Consider the following 22,379-nt stretch of genomic DNA (forward strand, 5'->3'; position numbering starts at 1 on the left):
TGGCCCTTCATGTCTGCACCAGCTCTCCAGATCAGCAAACCACCCTGTGCTATTTTCCTCCCTCATCCCCGTAATCCTGGACCTTCTTCCTTTTCACAAAACAGTGTAATTCCCCTTCGAATACCTCAATTGAGCCTGCCTCCAGCACATTCTCAGGCAGTGCATTCCAGACCTTAACCACTTGGCTGCGTAAAATGGCTTTTCCTGCATTGCTTTTGTGTGGTGAATTATAAACACTAATAATCCACACTGTATTGTACAACATGTGTTGAGCCTGTACCTTGTACTAGATCATGTGTAGTTGCACGGCTCTACCCATAGGGGGAGATGAGGAGCTTGTACTGGGCTCCACCCTTGGCTCCGCCCATGGCTCCACCCTTGGCTCCGCCCATGGCTCTGCCCATGGCTCCTCCCCCTAACCGGAAGTATAAAGGTTGCTGTTGTGAGCCTACCTGCCAGTTCATCGAGAGTTCATCTCGTCACAGGCAGGCTCTGTTGTAAGACGATTAAAACCACAGTTCGCTTCTAACCACGTGTCGCGTGAATTGATGGTCTCATCATTTTGCTTCTTTGGTCAATTACTGAACTTTGCCCTCTCATTCTCAGTCCTTTCAAGAGTGGGAACAGTTTCCACCTGACTACTCTGTCCAGACCCCACATGATTTTGAATGCCTCTATCATACCTCTCAGCTTCCACTTCAAGAAACACAGTCCAAACTGCTCGAATTTCCCTTCACAATTAAACTTTCTCATCACTGGAACCATTCTTGTGAATCTTTTCCCCACCCTCTCCAACACCGTCACATCCTTCCTAAAGTGTGGTGCAATATCCCAGCTGAGGCTGAGCTAAAGTATTTTACACGTTCAACATGATCTCTTTGCTATTGTACCCTATTCCCTTAATAATAAAGCCTCGGATACTGTATGCTTTACTGACCACATTCCTAGATCGTCCTGGCACAGTCAATGAATTATGCACACATACATCCAAGTCCCTCTGCACCCACACCCCCTTTACAATTGTATCCTTTGCTACACATTGGCCGGGATTCTCTAAAATCTAAGATCTCCAATGTGGGGAGTACGTGGGATGAGAGCACATAGGGTGCTCTGAAGGTCTGGATCCAAGGTCTTGATCAGTCTGTTGAGTTGGCGGATGTGTTCCTTGGTTGGATCTGCGGGTAGCTGTCTGTAGTGTTCCTGGTTGTTGAGTTGTCGGTATACTTCTTTGCAATAGTCCGTTCTGTTCAGTATGACGGTGGCCCCTCCTTTGTCTGCTGGTTTGGTGACGATGTTGTGGTTGGTCTTGAGAGCGTGGATTCCGTTGCGTTGTGCTTGGGTGACGTTCGGGTCTTGTGAATGCAACTGATGAATCTGGCATTGACGCATATCCGCCAACTCAACAGGCTCCCCAACTCCCCGCATTGGAGATCTCTACTGCCTCCCGAAAATACACAAGGCCAACACACCAGGCCGTCCTATCGTATCAGGCAATGGGACCCTGTGTGAGAACCTCTCTGGCTACATCGAGGGCATCTTGAAACCCATCATACAAAGTACGTCCAGCTTCTGTCGCGACACGACGGACTTCCTACAGAACTTCAGCACCCATGGACCAGTTGAACCAGGAACATTCCTGGTCACAATGGATGTCTCGACACTCTACACCAGCATCCCCCATGACGACGGCATTGCTGCAACAGCCTCAGTCCTCAACACCGACAACTGCGAATCTCCAGACGCAATTCTGCAACTCATCCGCTTCATTCTGGATCACAACGTCTTCACCTTCGACAACAAGTTCTTCATCCAGACGCACGGAACAGCCCTGGGGACCAAATTTGCACCTCAATATGCCAACATCTTCATGCACAAGTTTGAACAGGACTTCCTCACCACACAGGACCTTCAACCAACGTTATACACCAGATACATCGATGACATTTTTTTCCTTTGGACCCACGGCAAAGAATCACTGAAACGACTACACGATGACATCAATAAGTTCCATCCCACCATCAGACTCACCATGGACTACTCTCCAAAATCAGTTGCATTCTTGGACACACTCATCCCCATCAAGGATGGTCACCTCAGCACTTGGCTTTACCGCAAGCCCACAGATAACCTCACGATGCTCCACTTCTCCAGCTTCCACCCTAAAAACATTAAAGAAGCCATCCCCTATGGACAAGCCCGCCATATACACAGGATCTGCTCAGACGAGGAGGAGTGTAACAGACATCTACAGACGCTGAAAGATGCCCTTGTACGAACGGGATATGACGCTCGACTCATCGATCAACAGTTCCAATGCGCCACAGCAAAAAACCGCACCAACCTCCTCAAAAGACAAACACGGGACACAACCGACAGAATACCCTTCGTCGTCCAGTACTTTCCCGGTGCGGAGAAACTACGACATCTTCTTCACAGCCTTCAACACATCATCGATGAAGATGAACATCTTGCCAAGGTCATCCCTACACCCCCACTTCAAACAACCGTGCAACCTCAAACAAACCATTGTTTGCAGCAAATTACCCAGTCTTCAGAACAGAGACCACAACACCACACAACCCTGCCATGGCAATCTCTGCAAGATGTGCCAGATCATCGACATGGATACCGCCATTACACGTGAGAACACCACCCACCAAGTACGCGGTACATACTCGTGCGACTTGGCCAATGTTGTCTACCTCATACGCTGCAGGAAAGGATGTCCCGAAGCGTGGTACATTGGCGAGACCATGCAGACACTGCGACAATGAATGAACGGGCATCGTGCGACAATCACCAGGCAGGAATGTTCCCTTCCAGTCGGGGAACACTTCAGCAGTCAAGGGCATTCAGCCTCTGATCTCTGGGTAAGCGTTCTCCAAGGCGGCCTTCAGGACGCACAACAACGCAAAATCGCTGAGCAGAAACTGATAGCCAAGTTCCGCACACATGAGTGCGGCCTCAGCTGGGACCTGGGATTCATGTCGCATTACATCCACCCCCTACCATCTGGCCTGGGCTTGCGAAATCCGACCAACTGTCCCGGCTTGAGACAATTCACACCTCTGTAACCTGGGGTTACCCCTATCTCTGGTTCTGTAAAGATTTAATCACCTGCTAATGCTTGCATTCTAATCATTGCCTGGCATCTTTGAATTTGCCTATATAAATGTTTCTGGAACATACCTCTTCATTCACCTGAGGAAGGAGCAGTGCTCCGAAAGATAGTGTTTGAAACAAACCTGTTGGACTTTAACTGGTGCTGTAAGACTTCTTACTGTGGAAGAAAGTGACAGAGGCGCCATAATGATTGTGTACAAGGGAATTTAATGTGTTTTACAATTCCCCACTCTCCCGAGGGAGCCCCCCCCGCCCCCTGAGGGAGCCCCCCCCCCCCCCCCCCCCCCCCCCGCCAACCCCCGCAGTGCCTCGGCCATTCCCATCTGAAAGTGGGACATGTCTCGCAGAACATCACCAAGGTCAGTTTGGTACTGGGTCACGTCCCCCAATGAGTCGGGCATTCTGCCGTGACCCTCAGCCATGGCCGTCACCGACTGCTCAATGCAACCTTCACTAATGGTACCGACCTCGTGCACCAGGCTCTTCACTGCGGTCGCCACCCCAGCAGTATTGGCCTCAGTGCCACGCATTGCCAGCGACGTCTCCTGCGTAGCCTCTGGGACTCCTCCAAGCAGTTCTGGATCTGCTGGCGTGTTGCTGATATCTCCCTCTGAATGTCCCGGCCGCTCCCTATCATCTCCATCAGCTCCGGGTAACCCTGTACCACAGGTTTAGCATCAGGCTGGGACCCAGCTGTGTCCTGGGATCCAGCAGCCCTCCGACTGCTGCCTTGCCTGGGGGGTTCCTGCCTCCACCTGATGTCCATCAGCAGCTGTGCGGGGCTCACCAGATTGTGCCTCAGATGCCTGACCAGTAACATTTCCCACCGAGGTGCGTGTATCTGCGCTGTGGAGGGTGGGGAATGGCAGCTGTGACGCGACAATAACGGTTGCATCCTCGGAGCTCCCTTCCAAAGTAGTCTCCTGGCAGACAGGAGATGGCGCCGCCCAGGATAGGCTAGCACCGTCGACTGGAGGAACTGCGGGAGAATGGACATGTGGGTCAGTGAGAGGGATGGGTCAGTCAGTAAGGCAATAACAACTCATGTTTGACAGGTTCCCCCGGGTGGAGCCTGGTGGTTCCTCACCCTTGCAGTGTCCGCCAGCCTCCGGGTGGGTGACCACCCCGTCCTCGGCCACACCAGTCACCACCAGGGCCAGCTCCTCGAAGGTGGTGAGAATTCGTATATCCGGCACCCCACCGCCAGTCTGGGATTCGCCACAATTATGGGGGAGCTTTTGCTCAGGAGATGCAGAGAGGACATCGTTAGCCGCACGCGTGGTTCACAGTGGTGGGACAGTGGGGGGGGGGGGGGCTGGGGGGCTGGGGGGGGGGGGGCTGGGGGGCTGGGGGGGGGGTGAAGGGAGGGCAGAATGGGGGGTTGATGGGGGAGGCGGGTGGATGAAGGGTTGGGCTTTGCATGGAGATTTGGGGGGGGTGGGTGCTCCCTTTCAGGGGGGGGGGGGCATTGGTGTCTACTCACGCATGCTGCCCGGTGTAGGTTGTTTGACCTTTTCTCGGCACTGGAGCCAGTCCTCCTGGTCAGACTCCCCGCACTCACAGCTACCCGCTGCCACCTCATCCCAGGCGGCACTCGCTGCCCTGTGCCTCACCCTCCCTGTCCCTCGGGGGAACAGGACATCCCTCCTGGCCTCTACTGCATCTAAGAGCCTCCACAGGTCAGCGTCCCCGAACCTTGGGGCCGCTCTACTGGGCGCCATTGTTGCGAGCTGGCTGGGGTTGGCTTCAGCGCTGCTCGACCTGATTGGCGGGGGGGCTGGCGAGCGCGGTCCCGGCGAATCAGCTGACGAGCCTTCATTTGCGGCGAGGGGCCCGGGGGCTTCGTTAAGTGGACCAATTGCGTTGCCGGCCTCGGTGGGCCAAGCGGCGGGAAGCTCTTGGCAATTCCCGCTCGCCGCCGAACATCGAATTTTCCCCGGAAAATCGCGCCCTCTGTCTCTTTGTTACTCTGACACTTTCTCCTCAGGAATAACAACACCTGGGTCACAACCCAGTTAGTTTTCAGCACTTTCGCTGAGGTTGCGAGGAGGTGGCGTTGAGGGGGAGAGACGAGAAAAAGAAAACACAATTCACATCCCTTTCCATTTGTCTTGTACTCATTCCATTTTGATCTGTTTTTGTATTGCTGTCAGAGACGATCATCTTTCTCTTTGTGTTTCATTGTGTGTCTGATACTTCCCATGTGTTTTGTGGTCTTTTGGAGAGATTGGAACTGTCAGTCTGATCCCCCTTAGGGAACTCTGCTTAAAATCTTTGAGCTCATATACAATGACTGCGTCCATTGCAAACTATCCGACAGGCCTCCGATGCAAACCTATCAATGGATCTTTCTTCAGCGAGTGTTATAAAAAAAACAGATTTTTCCTCCAGTCAGAGATTATAAGTGCAAAACAATAGTGGAAAATTCAAGCTGCCTGGACTGCATGTACTTGCACTGAACAATGCACAGCAGGAATCCAAAACATAATTATCAGGGGAGCCAAAATCACCATTCTTCCTGAAAACAGCGATGTAAACCCTTAAGTAACTCTCTTAGCCGCACAATTTCAGCTGGGCAGCCAACAGAGAGCTTTAGTTCACAAAATATTTTTTACAAATGAAAAGAAAATAATTAACTAACCCTAATATATGACAGGAAACACTGGTAATAGGAACTGTATACAAAGCATTTTATCTAGATTGGCTGGAGACAGTTTATCTTGCAGCTGACAGTGTTTGACTTCTCTTAGTGTGCCAAAGATGGTTCTAAGTTCCATTCCCCTCCAGTTGGATTCCTCATCGTTGTGAGCATCAGAGAAAGGTATTAACGCAGACGGTATAAATAGAGACAACTGGGTTGAATGGGTATAACAGAGAAGGATTTTTTTAAAATGCATTATTTTGTGGGGTATGGGTATCGCTGGCAAGGCCTGCGCATACTACCCATCCCTAATTGCCCTTGAGAAGGTGGTGGTGAGCTGCCTTCTTGAACTGCTGCAGTCCATGTAGTGTAGGTACACCCACAGCGCTGTTAGGGAATGAGCTCCAGGATTGTGATGTAGTGACAGTGAAGGAACGGCGATAATGTTCCAAGTCAGGATGATGTGTGACTTGCAGGGGAACTTTCAGGTGGTAATGTTTCCATGTATCTGCTGCCCTTGTCCTCTGAGGTGGCAGATGTTGTGGGTTTGAAAGGTGCTATTGAAGGAGCCTTTCTGAGTTGCTGCAGTGCATCTTGTGGATGGTGCACACGGCTGCCACGGTGTGTCAGTGGAGGGAGTGAATGTAGCAGGTGGTGCATGGGATACCAATCAAATGGGCTGCTTTGTCCTGGATGGTGTTTAGTTTCTTGAATGCTATTGGAGCTGCGCTAGAACAGCTTGGCTAGGCCCACAGCGTATCTGGAGCACAAGTCTTCTGTATTATTACCGGAATGTTTCCAGACCCATAGCCTTTGCAGTATCCAGAGATTTCAGCCAATTGTGATATCACGTGGAGTGAATTGAATTGGCTGAAGACTGACATCTGTGATGCTGGGGACCTCCGGAGCAGACTGAGATGGATCATCCATTTAGCATTTCTGGCTTAAGCTGGTTGCAAATGCTCCAGCCTTGTCCTTTGCACTAATGTGCTTGGAGAATGGGGATTTTTGTGACGCCGCCTTCTGCAGTGAGTTGTTTAATTGTCCACCACCATTCATGACTGGATGTGGCAGGACTGAAGAGCTTAGATCTGATCCGTTGGTTGTGGAATCGCTGAGCTCTGTCCATTGCTTCCACGCGGTAGTCCCGTTTGTACCTCCACCGGGTTGACATGTGGTGCTGCTCCTGGCATACCCTCCTGTAATCTTCACTAAATCTGAGTTGATCCCTTGGTTTGGCAGTAATGGTAGAGCGTGGAATATGCTGAGTCATAACAGATGGTGGTTGTGCACAATTCTGCTCCTAATGATGGCCCACAGCACCTCATGGATGCCCAGTTTTTAGTTGCAGATCTGTTTGAAATCGATCCCATTTAACATGCCGGCTGTGCCACACAACATAATGGAGAGTACCCCCAATGTGAAGACAGGGCTTTGTTTCCAGAAAGTCTGTGCTTTGGTCACTCCTACTAATACTGTCATCGTCAGATGCATAGGGAGATTGGTGAGGATGAGGCCAAGCAGGAATTTTCCTCTGGTTGATTCCCCCCACTACCTGTTGCAGACCCAGTCTAGCAGCTATGTCCTTCAGGACTCTGCCAGGGTGGTCAGCAGTGGTGCTAACAAGTCAATAATGGTGCTAACCAGCCACTCTTGATGATGGTCATTGAAGTCCCCCCACCTAGAATATGTTTTTGCCCTCGCCACCCTCAGTGCTTCCATCAAGTGGTGTTCGATATGGAGAAGGAATGAGTCACCAGCTCAGGGGTCCCAACGGGAGATTTTCTTGCCCGTGGCTGATCTGACGCCTTGAGACTTCATGGGGTCCAGAGTTGGTGTTGAGGACTCCCAGGGAAGCTCCCTCCTGATTGTGTGGCACTGTGGTGGTATCTGGGACATTGTCTGCACGGTATGATTCCATGGGTATGCCTATGCCAGGCTGTTGCTTCACTAATTTTGGCACGGGGCCCCAAATGTTAGGAACGAGGACTTTGCAGGGTCGAAGGGGGCCGTGTTTGCCATTGTCATTTCCGGTGTCCAGGTTGACGCTGGGTCGTCTGTCTGGTTTCATTCCTTTGAGACTATCTAGGGGTTTGATACAACTGAGTGGCTTGCTAGGCCATTTCAGATGGCATTTAAGAGTAAACTGTCATAATATCTACTCATGTATATAATGAGATGCAGACAGGCAGTGATTGACACATAGGATGACCAATGAACACACAACACAGAACAACCAATCACCGGGCAGCACGGTAGCATGGTGGTTAGCATAAATGCTTCACAGCTCCAGGGTCCCAGGTTCGATTCCCGGCTGGGTCACTGTCTGTGCGGAGTCTGCACGTCCTCCCCGTGTGTGCGTGGGTTTCCTCCGGGTGCTCCGGTTTCCTCCCACAGTCCAAAGATGTGCGGGTTAGGTGGATTGGCCATGCTAAATTGCCCGTAGTGTCCTTAAAAAGTAAGGTTGGGGGGGGGGGTTGGGTTACGAGTATAGGGTGGATACGTGGGTTTGAGTGGGGTGATCATTGCTCGGCACAACATCGAGGGCCGAAGGGCCTGTTCTGTGCAGTACTGTTCTACGTTCTGCTAGACAGGACACCACCACTATAAAGCCCACAGGGCATTGTTCTTGAAAATACAGAAAAAGGTGTCATTTGAAACATGGAAGTCTGGCAATATCTGGTTTGAGAGGGTACAGGGAAAGATCCCACAAAAGTTTCATAGCAGCTTCAAAGAGCAGGGTTGTAAAATGCAGATTCTTGCTCACAAGCAGGCTAATCAAACACACCAGTCTCATGTGGTAAGCTAAAACAATGGCTCACACCTTCATGGAATGTAACTATCTCAGGAAGCATCTGAAAAAGCATGGATGAGAGTTTCAATTGCATTAAGTGACGAATGTTTGAAACAGGCAAGTCTTTCAAGTCATAACCAAGTTAAATTTTAGCATACCGCTAAAAGCAAAGTTTCACACCTTAATTGAAATAAACTCTCTTAGTAAACAGCTGGAAAGGATGGAAGATACTCAGTCAAATTTGGTGTCAAATTTAAAGTGTAAAATTCTATGAACATCAAACAATTTTTAAAAAACTGGAGACGACCTGTCTACGAGAAACATCATGTAAGTCAAAATCAAAGGCAAAGTTATGAGCTGGGGACAATTGGAAAATTAAACGATTTGAAATCACAGAATTAAAAGTAACACCTATTGAAACCAAAGCATTGTTTAATCAGATCTGAGAGGAGACTATATGCCCAAAATGAATAATTAGTTGTAGTAAGATGTTTACATCAAAGATACTTTTAAACTATCAAAGTGAAACAAGCCCATTTACAATAAAGTCGTTAAAACTTAATAACTCTCAGAAAGAGAATATAAACCCAGGGAGCAGCAACAGAGGACAGAGCAACAGCACCAGCAACAGGAGAGAAGGGGAGGAGAACTCAGAGAGAGAGAGAGAGAGAGAGAGAGCTCGGTCATGGGAAAGACAAGGCAAGCAGCCGAGTTTAAACAGTTATACATCTAAGGAAGACTAGAATTTAGACAGGAGTCAGAGTCAGCTTAGAGATAGCTAGCAGAGCCAGCTCTCACAGCTCGGTGCATGGGAAGAACAGGACACAGCAACCGAGTTCACCAGCGAATACAACTCAAGAAGACCAGATTTTAAGAAGATCGATTGCCAAGGTGGGCCTGAAGCAGCCAGAAGCAAGATCTTTTTTCCTTTCTGTAAAGAAAGTGTTTGCAGCTTTTAAAAGAAAAAATATAATAATAAAAATAACTTAACCTGAAAAAGTGGTTATTAGCTTACTTCACTTCCTTAATAACGCAGGACCCAGGACATCGATGCTATTAAGGGGTAAGTAGGTAAAATTCTTCGGTGAAGGTATGGGTTATACCGGGGGATAACTTGAAAAGATAGTTTGACCTGAATAGCACCCACAGAAGCCTGCACTGGAGTCAGGGAGTGAGAATCCCTGTTCACCATTTAGAATATCGACCTTTTTTTGGTATAGGGGGAATTCTAAGAATAGTGGTGAGTTTTAACTTCAGCATTCAGACTTTCCCTCTCTCAGGACCCAGACACTGAGACAGTCAGAGTGCACAAGTTAGTGGACATTATTACCATGTGGCAGCCAGTAAGTCTGGTCGAGCCAGTAAGAGGTCGTCAGTAGGATTAGTAGAGTGTCAACCCACAGCTGAACATGTACAGCCGTTCAGAGTTTAAATAAAACCGTGTTGGATCATCTCCGGTGTTAGACGTTTGTTTCTAGCTTCCCTGCATCCAGTTGCAGTCAACGTCAAACCAAGCCGCCTAATACATCATAAACCACATTGCTGTTGGCCTGGAGTCACATGTAGACAGACCAGGTAAGACAGCAGGTTTTCTTCCCTGAATGACATTAGTGAACCAGATGTGTTTTTACGACAGTCAACAAAGGATTCATGGTCACCATTAAACTAGCTTTTTAACTCCAGATTTATTAGTTGAATTTAAATTGCTTCAGCTGCTGTGATGGGATTTAAACCCATTTCCCAAGAGCATTAGTCTGGGCCTCTGGATTACTAGTCCAGTGACACTACCTCTATTCTACCACCACCTTAACGTCCCACTATCAACATCTGGGGAGTTACCATTGACCAGAAACTGAAGTACACCAGCCACATGAGTACTGTGGTTACAAGGTGAGGTCAGCGGCTGGGAATGCTGCAAAGAGTAACTAACCTCCTGACTCCCCAAAGCCTGTCCACACTCTACAAGGCTCAAGTTAGGAGTGTGGTGGAATACTCTCCACTTGCCTGGATGAGTGCAGCTCCAACAAGTGTCAAGAAGATGGACACAATCCAGGACAAAGCAGCCCCGCTTGATTGTCACCCCATCTACCACCTTTAACATTCACCCCCTCCATCACCGATGCACAGTGGTTACAGTGTGTACCATCTGCAAGATGCACTTCAGAAACTCACCAAGCCTCCTTCCATCCACCAAGCCCACCACCGCTGTCACATAGATGAACAGAGGCGTTGAATATCTGGGAATGCCACCAGCTGGAGGTTCCCCTTCAAGTCACTCACCACCCTGACTTGGAAATATATCGCTGCTCCTTTGCTGGGTCAAAATCTTGGAACTCCCTTCCTAACAGCACATGGTCTGCAGCGGTTCAAGGACAGTGACACACCACCATCTTCTTAAGTGAAATTAGGGATGGGCAATAAACGCTGGCCCTCATCCTCTGAATCATTAAAAGAATTGGCCGCAGTTTCCAAACCTGCCTCGGGGAGGGATTAAATTCCTCCTGTCAATGTCTTATCTACATTGTTTTTTTAATGAACATTTTATTGAGGTTTTTTTTGTATTATAACAACACAATAAACAATGTACATGAAACTATAAACATAGTGCAAAAGCCGTCTCCCTCCCTTACAGGTCCCGCCTTTATTAACCCCCTACTCTAAGCTAAACTAACCACCCCCCCCCCCGCCTCTTTTGCTGACAATTAATTTTCCGCGAAGAAGTCGATGAACGGTTGCCACCTCCGGGCGAACCCTAATAGTGACCCTCTCAAGGCAAACTTCATTTTGTCCAAACAGAGCAAGCTAGCCATGTCCGATAGCCAGGTCTCCGACTTCGGGGGCTTTGAGTCCCTCCAAGCTAATAGTATCCGTCTCCGGGCTACCAGGGAAGCAAAGGCCAGAATGTCTGCCTCTTTCTCCTCCTGGATTCCCCGGTCTTCCGACACCCCAAAAATCGCCACCTCTGGACTCAGCGCCAACCTTGTTTTTAACACCGTGGACATGACATCTGCAAACCCCTGCCAAAATCCCCTAAGCTTCGGACATGCCCAGAATATGTGGACATGGTTCGCTGGTCCTCCCGCACATTTTGCACCCCTGTCTTCCACCCCAAAGAATCTGCTCATCCGGGCCACTGACATGTGAGCCCGGTGAACGACCTTGAATTGTATCAGGCTGGGCCTGGCACATGTTGCAGACGCGTTGACTCTACTCAACACGTCCGCCCATAGACCATCCTCTATCTCTCCTCCCAGCTCCTCCTCCCACTTGCGCTTCAGCTCCTCGGTCTGCGTCTCCTCTGACCTCATAAGTTCCTTGTAAATGTCAGAGACCCTCCCTTCACCCACCCAGCCTCTGGAAACTACCCTGTCCTGAATCCCCCTCAGCGGTAGGAGCGGGAAGGTTGACACCTGTTTACGTAAGAAGTCCCACACCTGCAGATACCTGAATTTGTTTCCACTCGCCAACCCAAACTTCTCCAGCGCCCTCATACTCGGAAAGCTCCCCTCTATAAACATATCCCCCATCCTCTCAAACTCTGCTCTCTGCCATATCTGGAACCCCCCATCCATACTTCCCAGGGCAAACCGGTGATTATTACAGATTGGGGACCAGACTGATGCTCCCACATGTCTCCTCCATTGCCCCCAGACTCTCGGGGCTGCCACCACCACTGGGCTGGTGGAGTACCGCGCCGGCGGGAATGGCAGAGGCACAGTTACCAACGCCCCAAACTGGTGCCCTTGCATGAAGCTGCCTCCATACACTCCCATTCCGACCCCTCCCCCACCACCCACCTCCTGATCATGGCTATATTCGCCGCACAGTAATAGTTACTAAAATTTGGCAGCGCCAGCCCGCCCACTCCCCGACTCCGTTCAAGCATTATCTACCTTACCATGGGGTCTTGCCCGCCCAAACAAAGCCAGAGATCACTCTGTTGACCCGTTTAAAAAAGGACTGTGGAATAAAGATGGGGAGACAATGAAACACGAACAGGAATCTTGGGAGGACCGTTATCTTCACCATCTGCACCCGCCTAGCTAATGACAACGGGAGCGCGTCCCATCTCCGAAAATCGTCCTTCATTTGGTCTACTAGTCGGGCCAGATTTAATTTATGCAGCCGGTCCCATTCCCGCGCCACTTGAATGCCTCGGTACCTAAAGCTTCCCCCAACTAATCTAAACGGCAGCTCCCCCAATCGCCTCTCCTGTCCCCTCGCCTGGACCGCAAACATCTCACTTTTCCCCAAATTTAGCTTATACCCCGAAAACCGGCCAAATTCCCCTAGAATCCTCATGATTTCTTCCATCCCCTCTAATGGGTCCGATACATACAGAAGCAGGTCGTCTGCAGAGAGAGAGACTCTGTGTTCCATTTTCCCCCCCTGGACTTATCTACATTGTTAACATGAAGAGAAACAGGTGATGGGTATTAATTGAGCACAGAGAACAGAGGTTAGCTGGGACACTGGGAGGAGTGGGAGGAGAGTAGCGAGTCTGATCAAGTAAATAAACTCGCTCAACAAAGAAAAGTTCTGTGTCTTGGTTTCAGACTGCCTTGGATTCTGTTAACATCGCCCAGGTCAGCTGGAAGAAACAGGGATTCAAATGAAGACACATTCTCAAGGGCACCAGATTTTACCTGGGCTGAAACTAAACTTAGTCAAGGTGTTCTGGACTGCTCCCCCCACCCCCCACCTCCACCCCCAAATAAAGGGGGCAGTACCTTGGTGATTCGTACAGGAGGGAAAAAAAAATATGTGGAGGCGTTAATACAGCGCTATTGAATCATTGGAGGAGGAACTGGGAAAATCTTGCATTTGCTGAATTTGTCCCCCGAGTGAGTGACTAAAAGTTATAGAGAGCACAGCCGGGGAACAGACAGCACAAGAAGTCTCACTTTCTGGTGTCAGATTTTGTTACGGTTAAAGCAGGAAATATAGAGAGAAGTAATTTTGAGTTTGGGAAAAAGTGTAAAATGTGCGTGAAACAGGCCACCACCGTCCTCAGGAAACTAGGGCTTGAAATGCACCCTTTACCACTGTCACCACATTGGAGAACAAATAAAAATTGATCTGTGCTGTGTGTTGGGGAGGGTGCATCTATCTGTACAAACACACTGGGGTGCGGTTCAGAAACTTAAACTGCAACTTTATATTCTTGCACGCACATTAAAAAATATATTTGGTTTTGCTGAACTGTTTTAAAAATTCTTTCTTGGGACATGGGCTGCCGCTTGCTTGGCGAGCATTTTACTGCCTAATCCTAACTGCCCTCGACAGGTTGGTGGTAAGCTGCCTTTTTGAACCGCTGCAGTCCATGTGGTGTAGGTACACCCATAGTGCTGTTAGGGATGGAGTTCTTGATGTGTAGTTCTCTGCTTGATAAGATAGAATTGTACAAAGAGTCCAACACCAGCTACAATGGGAAATCACAAATACTGATCACGGTAACTAATCCTAAAACAACATCAGGTTCACCAGCAATAAGGGTGAATGAATCAGCCCCCAACTCCCCAAAGCCTTTTCCCCATCTATAAGATAAAATCAGGAATTTGATGGGATACTCTCTACTTGCCTGGGTTAGTTCCACTCCAGCAATGCTCAAGAAGCTCAACACCATCCAAAACAAAACATCCCACTTAATCTGCACCCCATTCACCATTTAAACATTCAGTCTCTTCCAGTATCAGTACAATGAGGCTGCAGTGTGTACTATCTACAAGGTGCATTGCAGCAACTTTGACGGCACCTCCCACAGCACTGATCTTTGTGATTTAGGGGGAACAAAGACAATAGACAGATGGGATCAGCACCACCTCTGAGTTTCCCTCCAGGTCACTCAGTATTCTGACGTGAAACTATATTGCCGCCCCGGGATTCCCCGACCTAACAGCACTGTGGATGTACCTACACCGTACAGGCAGAGGCAGGGGGCTCACCACCATCTTCTCAAGGACAGTTAGGGATGGGCAATAAATGCTGGCCTTGCCATTGGTACCCACATCCCATAAGTAATAAATAAAAAAGAATCCAAGGTTCAGAAAGGTATCAAAATCCATTTCCATTTGAAAAATAGAGAGAAAGAGGTATCTTTTAAGAATAATAATAATCTTTATTATTGTCACAAATCAGCTTACATTAACACTGCTCTGAAGTTACTGTGAAAAGCCCCTAGTCGCCACACTCAGGCGCCTGTTTGGGTACACTGAGGAAGAATTCAGAATGTCCAAATTACTTAACAAGCATGTCTTATGGGACTTGTGGGAGGAAACCGGAGCACCCAGAGGAAGCCCACGCAGACTCAAGGAGAGCACACAGGCTGTGAACCAAGCGGGAATCTAACCTGGGACCTGGTGCTGTGAAGCAACAGTGCTAACCACTCTGCTACTATGCCACCCATCTTTTACTCCCAGTCTATGCTGCTTGCGATGGGAACAGGTATCAGGAGTCATGGTGCAAAGCTCAATGTATTCTACACAACAGTCTGTCTTTTAACTGACTGGGTGCCCTGTTAACACAATGGTATATGGTATAGTGTTATGGGCCAGGATTTAGAGAACCCCAAAGTGTACCATGGAGTTCACTTGACCCACAACTTTTAATAGATTGTGGTATGGGGAGCACATGGCCCACTCTACAGGTGTGGGACAGCAGAAAATGGACCAGTGGTTTTTAAAACAAATCAATGTTTACTCTATGAACTCAAGTTAACCTTTCTAAAACAAACAGTGAACATCTTAGCAACCAGTAAATCAAATACACCCCCAAAGACTACAACACTAAGTAATCTGTATGCTGTTCTTTTAACATCCAAAAACTTAACAAACCTTTAAACAGAAGCACATCAGGGTTTACATTCAATACTGAAATCATTTATAATTCTGAATTCACCAAATGATTAAGATAGTCTTTGGATGGCAGACTTCAGATGCAGCTCCCGGAAAAACACAAGCTCTTCTCAAACTGAAACTAAAAAGCTGAAGTGGAGCTCAGCTCCACCCACACTCTGACATCACTTCAGTAACATGAGCAGCTCCATTTCTTAAAGGTACATTTCTTAAAAACCATTTCTTAAAGGGTACTCTCACATGACAATAGTGCAGTAAGAGGCCATTCAGCCCATCATAACTGTGCTGGCTGTAAAGAGCGAAATAATTAGCCCCGATGCAGCCCATTCTTTGCAGAGTTACCTTTTCAAATAAATATCCAATTCCCTTTTGAAAGTTACTATGGAATCTGCTTCTAGCGCCCCCTTCAGGCAGTGCATTCCAGATATGAACAGCTCGCTATTTAAACAACACTTCTGCTCAACTCTTCTCTGCTTCTTTTATCTTAAATCTGTTCACTTTGATTACTGACTCACCCACCAGCAGTAATAGTTTCTCTAACTCAAAGTGACACGAAACACTTACCTTCATCCTTCAGGTGGAAATTCAGTTTGGTGTCATCTAGAGGAAAGAGAAAAATGAAATTAGTGAGGTTGCATTATTGATGGAGGTGATCTCTGTGGTTTCCCCTTTCACACGCATCGTAATAAATATTCTTGTTGGGAAATCTGGCTGACATCTATAATCATAGCAGTCTACAGCACAGAAAAGGCCCTTCAGCCCTTCATGTCTGCACCGGTCAAAAACAACCACCTACCTATTCTAACCCCATTTCCCAGCCTTTGGCTCACGGCTGTGTATGCCTGGGCATCGCTAGTGCACATCTAAAAACTTCTTAAACGTTATGAAGGTCTCTGCCTCCCATCACCCTTTCAGACAGAGACTTCCAGATTCCTACGACCGTCTGCGTGAAAAATACTTTTCTCATATCCCCTCTAAACTGCCTGCCTCTTATCTTAAATGATTTTGCTTTCAACCTGATTTCTTCCCATTTCTTTGTTTCTTTCTCCCCTTTCCTGTCCAACCCTTCCGAATTCCCATTGCACTTGCAATACTTTCCACCGTTTAGTCCTGCGTCATGAACCTTCCTTTTTGTCCAAGTTAAGATGACCGTGGGCGGGATTCTCTCAGCCCAGGCCGGGCCGGAGAATCGCTGGGACGGGCGTGAATGGCGCGGCACCGCCCCGGGTCAGTCCGCCGATTCTCCGGAGAATCAGCGCCGTTGGCGGCAACACGGTCGGCGCGGCACTGGTTGGGGGCCTACGCCCCCCCCCCCCCCCCCCCCCCCCGGCGATTCTCGGCCCGGGATGGGCCAAGCGGCCGTACAAAAAAACCTGAGTCCCGCTGGCGCCATTCACACCTGGTCTTACGTAGCGGGACCTCGGCCTGAATGGATCTGGGGGCGGCCTGCTTGGGGAGGGGCCTCCGCTGTGGCCTGGCCCGCGATCGAGGCCAACCAATCAGCGGACCGGGCTCTTGGGCGGGGAGCCTCATTTGTTCCGCGCCGGTCCCACTGCGCATGTGCAGATCCGCGGCGCCCATCTGACGCCAGGATCGGCAGCTGGAGCGGCGTGGGTCGCTACAGTGCCGTGCTGGCCCTCTGTAGGGGTCAGTATCGCTGCACCTGAGGCCATGTTGACCCCATTGAGAAATGTGACGCCGTTTACGACGGTGTCAACACTTAGCCTCAGAATCAGAAAATCCCGCTCCCTGTTCCAGCGTAATAGATTCATTGATTGCAGGCATTACATCAAATATAAGTTGGCTGACCGCACTGCCTCTGAAATGTATCCATTTTGCATAATGGATACACCAAGAAATGTATTGAGAATCCTGGAAGATGCTCCTTTGGACATGGAACAAGCAGGCAGCCTTGTCCAACCAAATCTGAGGAAGAGAGTGAAAAACAATGGCCTTAACAAAGGGTCAATCCTGTGAACAGTTTTGGTTTCTTTATCTAAGGAAAGGTACACTGGCTTTGGAGATAGTCCAGAGAAGGTTCACTAGGTTGATCTGGGGTACGGTGGGACTTTCGTACGAGGAGAGGTTGAGTAGGTTGGACCTGTGTTCATTGGAGTTTAGAAGAATGAGAGGCGACCTTATTGAGACATACAGGATTCTCAGAGTGCTCGACGGGGTCGATGCTGAGAGGTTGTTTCCTCTTGTGGGAGAGTTGGGGCCAGAGGGCATAATCTCAGAGTGAGGAGTCACTCATTTAAGACTGAGATGAGGAGGAATTTCTTCTCTCAGAGGATAGTGAATTTGTGGAATTATTTACCACAGAGAGCTGTAGAGGTTGGATCATTAAGTATGTTCAAGGCTGAGATAGACAGATTTTTAATCAGTGAGGGAATCGAGGGTTATAGGGATAAGACGGGAATGTGGAGTTGAGGATTATCATATCAGATCAGTCATGATCTCATTGAATGACAAATCAGACTCGATGGGCCGAATGGTCTTCTTCTGCTCCGATGTCTTCTGGTCTTATGGTCTAAACCCACTTTAAACATTTCCACAGAGAGGGACATTAGTACACGCTCATGTTAACCACATTTCAGCAACACTAGTGTTTCAAACTCTGATTGGAGGCTGCAGGGTGACTTGGACAGGCTGGCTGAGTGGGCAAATACTTGGCAAATGCAATATAATGTGGGTAAATGTGAGGTTATCCACTTTGGTGGCGAGTCGCCAGGTTCAAGTCTCACTCCAGAGCCTGAGTACAAACATCAAAACAAACACTCCCGGTGCAGTACTGAGGGAGTGCCTCACTGCTTCCCGATGAGATATGAAGCTGAGGCCCCACTTGCCTGTCTGGTTGAATGTAAAAGATTCCAAGGCATTATTCTGAACAAGAGCTGGGCAGTTATCTCCCGGTGTCCTCATTCCCCGGGATTTGGGTAAATCCTGCGAGGCGCGGAAGCTGTCGGGAAGCCCGCTGGAGGGCTCTCCCGGGATTCTCCGGCCGCGTTGTCCTCTCGCTTGAGCGCAGTGCGGCAAGAGAATCGCGCCCCGTGTGAGTTTGTTCCGTCAAATTAAAAAGCACACCTGCTTTAGTTCTGCCTTTGTTGAAATAGCAACAGAAGTGGGAGGTTATTTTCATGATTTACTTAATATGTGGAGTCAAAGCCAACATTCTGCACTTTAGCTCAAACAGGCCTCAGTTAGCACACATGTATGTCACATTACAGCTCCAGGATATAACTACTGTAATGTCAACTTGCGCCGTGAAGACACTTGAAAAAAATTGTGTTTCCTGTTGTCAACATTTAATAGATGTGAATTGATGCAAATCTTGCAAAGTTTAGGCTCTGATATACTGGACTGATTTATGAGGTTGATGCGGAAATACAGAAGTGCTTAATGGTCTGTGGGTTTGGGTCATTAAAACAGTTGTGATTGAATGTTTGAAATAGCTGAAAGGTGGTGTGGCAGGACTGTTTCATTACTGACAGAGTAAATTAGATTAACAAGCCGGCATTTTTCTCTCTAATCATTTGCTAATTATTTCTATTATATTTGCATACATTTTACCAAATACCCAAATCAATTTCCTACACACTTCATTCCTGCACGTCAGCTGCGTTTGACATATTGGATTCGTAGACTGATGGAATCTTACCACACCCAAATGAGGCCATTCTGTCCATCATGCCTGTGCCAGCACTTTTTACAGAGCTATCCAATTCATCCCGGTCTGCTGCTGTTTCCACAGAGCTGTGCAATTTATGTTCCTTTTCAAGAATTTATTTAATTCCATTTTGAAAATGACTATTGAATCTGCAACCACCATTCTTTCAGGAACCAGCCGGGGCAAAGCAACCCACTTGATTGGCACCTCCATCTACCAGCGTCAACATTCACGCCCTCCACCACCAACACGCAGTGGCAGCAGTATGTGCCACCTACAAGAGGCTCTGGGCACCTCACCAAGGCTCCTTTGACAGTACCTTCCAAACCTGCGACCTCTATCACCTCAGAGGTCAAGGGCAGCAGATACACAGGAACACCACCTCCTCCTAGTTTCTGCCAAGCCACTCAATATCCTGACGTTAGACTATATTGGTGTCTTTCAGGATTGTTGGGTTAAAATCCAAGAATCCCCTTCCTAACAGCACTATGCTTGTGCATATACCACATGGACCACAGCGATACTATGCTATACAATTCTCAAGGACAACTGGGATGTACAATAAATGTTGATCTAGCCAGCCACACCCACATCCTGCGAAAGAAAAAAAATCCCACATCACATGCTGAAAAATGTTCCCGTCTCTGGTTCTGTTGGGGAAGATAATCTCTGCCGTTTGGACAGCAATATTCCTGGACAATGGAAGCAATTTATTTAAAATTCCTAATTTCTTTTTATCTCCACAGTTTGGGACAAAAAATTCCCAAATGATTTCTGTCAAATCGTTGGTCTTCTAAGCAATCAATTTATTGCCAATTTTAAATATATAGGGCACGATCTACCGGTCTTGTTGCTCCCAAAAGGCGGCGTGGCAGGGAGATACTGGGAGATCCTCTTCCAGGATCTACCCGGCCCGCCATGTCTCTCAAGGGCTACTGGGATCTCGCAAGACGTTGTGATCTAAATCCCGTCTATTTTGAAAATCTGCACATTAGAGCGAGACAGCTCGTCTCACTCGAACATGCACTCGCCCTATCTACCCGAGGCATTGAGATCTATCTCCTTCGCCTCTGAGACCTCAGGTGAGTACCAATCAGTGCTGGTCTCCACAAATGAGGATCAGATGGAACAGCATTTGTGGGGGTCTCCCATGGGTTTGGAGGCCACCAGGTGGCTGTCTGCTGAGTTGGGTGGCACCTAGGCACCTTGGCACTCTTGTAGTGCCACCTGGGTGCCAGCCTGGCACTGCCTGGGTGTCACTGTCAGGTGCACTACCAGGCTGACATGTTTCCCGAAGCAGGGGCTGGGGGTGCCCTGTATGTGTGTGTGAGGGACCGGGTGACTGAGGGCACCCCTTTTAGGTGAATTGGGGCTTTGGAGGAGGTTTGGGAGTCAGTGCAGGAAATGGGATAAAGTGCATCCTCGGCAGGAAGTTCGGTATCAAATTGAAAACAGAGTCCCGATAGATAGTGCTGTGTTTCTGGGCACCGTGATACCGGGAAACACCCGGCTAAACAAGCTTGTCACGGGACTCTGTTCCAATATGATTTGGTCACCCCCATATTCTTTCACAGGCTGGGCCCATGCCTAATTGCCCTTGAGGAGCTAGCACCAAATATTCAACTATGTTCCTCGCAGTACTAAGTATGCAGGAGGACTCTGATTTAGCAATAACAATGAAAAAAGTAATTAGGTCGGCAAGGTGGCGCAATGGTTAACATTGCTGCCTCATGGCAAGGTTAAGGGGGGGGTTGTTGGGTTATGGGTATAGGGTGGATACGTGGGTTTGAGTAGGGTGATCATGGCTCGGCACAACATTGAGGGCCGAAGGGCCTGTTCTGTGCTGTACTGTTCTATGTTCTATGGCGCTGAGGACCCGGGTTCGATCCCGGCCCTGGGTCACTGTCCGTGTGGAGTTTGCACATTCTCCCCGTGTCTGCGTGGGTCTCACCCCCACAACCCAAGGATGTGCAGAGTAGGTGGATTGGCCACGCTAAATTGCCCCTGAATTGGAAAAAAAATGAATTGCGTGCTTTAAATTTAAAAAAGAAAAAAGTGGTTTACCAAGATTCATCTTTTGAATTAAGATAAGCCAAAACAGCTAGGCTGTGCCACATTGGGGTAATTGTTAAAACTTTAATACTCTTGGGAGTATGAATGGGGAATTCTGGCTGTCCTAACCTCCCTATATGCGGCGTGACTTTATAAAAGTCTGCGCCAGGAGAACTGACGAATTATCCCGTAATTTGATAATATCTGATAAATGTTGTGAGTCAGTAATTTTCCTGTTGGTGGCACAGAGACATGTTAAATACACCTTTAATTACATGCTTTATGCACTGTGCAACAAATATCAGAATTAAAGATGTTAGTAAGGACAGGAAAAGATGCACAAGAATAGGTAATTTGATTCATCAGGCACAATGCTTCCATAAACCATGTACAGTCAGCCTCCACCATAGTCACTCTCCTGAGGGATAATTAGTGTAAATATTTCTCACAGGTAATCAAACAAAATTCTGGAATATTTATCCATCTTCACATCTTTGTTGTAATTATGGTTCCATGATATAATTAACACCATGGCTTCTATTAATTATTCTGAGAGAGGGCAAACATTGATTTTTTTTTTAAACAGGCGTTTATACTTTTGTTTTCCACTCCTGTCAATTCACAAGCCAGGGAAAATAATTTGCAATTTCAGCACTATCAAAGGTGCAAAATTCCTTTGAATTCCCTTTATTCTACAATGAAATTCAAACAAAGAGCTGAAGAGAAACTAAGCAATTATAATAATCACACTGCTCCAGTTATTGTGCCTGAGTGAGTGATAACAAAGCCCCATAACTGAATGACTCAGAATATCGATTTGATAAAATAATACACAGGGCAAGCTGCCATCAGTGAGAAGCAACACTCAGTCCCAACCTCAATTCGTAGTTGATCAATGCGAATGGTTCACGCTAGACAATGGCAGCGTGTTAGCAGCGTGATAGTACTATGCAAAGTTAAAGTGCTTGGGATTACGGGTAGTGCCTTGAATCACAGAATTTACAGGGCAGAAGGAGGCCATTCGGCCCATCGAGTCTGCACCGCCTCTTGGAAAGAGCACCCTACTTAAGCTCACGCCTCCACCCTATCCCCGTAACCCAGTAACCTCACCTAACTCTTTTGGACACTAAGGGCAATTTATCATGGTCAATCCACTTAACCTGCACATCTTTGGACTGTGGGAGGAAACCGGAGCACCCAGAGGAAACCCATGCAGACCTGGGGAGAATGTGCAGACTCCGCACAGAC

General features: G+C 48.1%; 1 protein-coding gene across 1 annotated transcript in view; it reads right to left on the reverse strand.

Annotated features, from left to right (window-relative positions):
* The window catches only part of LOC119954247 (plexin domain-containing protein 1-like), a 282,386-nt gene that overhangs the window by 63,238 nt on the left and 196,769 nt on the right, over positions 1–22,379 (reverse strand). Inside the window, exon 12 of the mRNA XM_038779329.1 lies at positions 15,977–16,012. Coding sequence (XP_038635257.1) covers positions 15,977–16,012 — 36 coding nt within the window. The remainder of the gene's footprint in view (positions 1–15,976; positions 16,013–22,379) is intronic.

This window comes from Scyliorhinus canicula, chromosome 19 (assembly GCF_902713615.1).
Source record: "Scyliorhinus canicula chromosome 19, sScyCan1.1, whole genome shotgun sequence".
NCBI classification, from domain to species: Eukaryota; Metazoa; Chordata; class Chondrichthyes; order Carcharhiniformes; family Scyliorhinidae; genus Scyliorhinus; species Scyliorhinus canicula.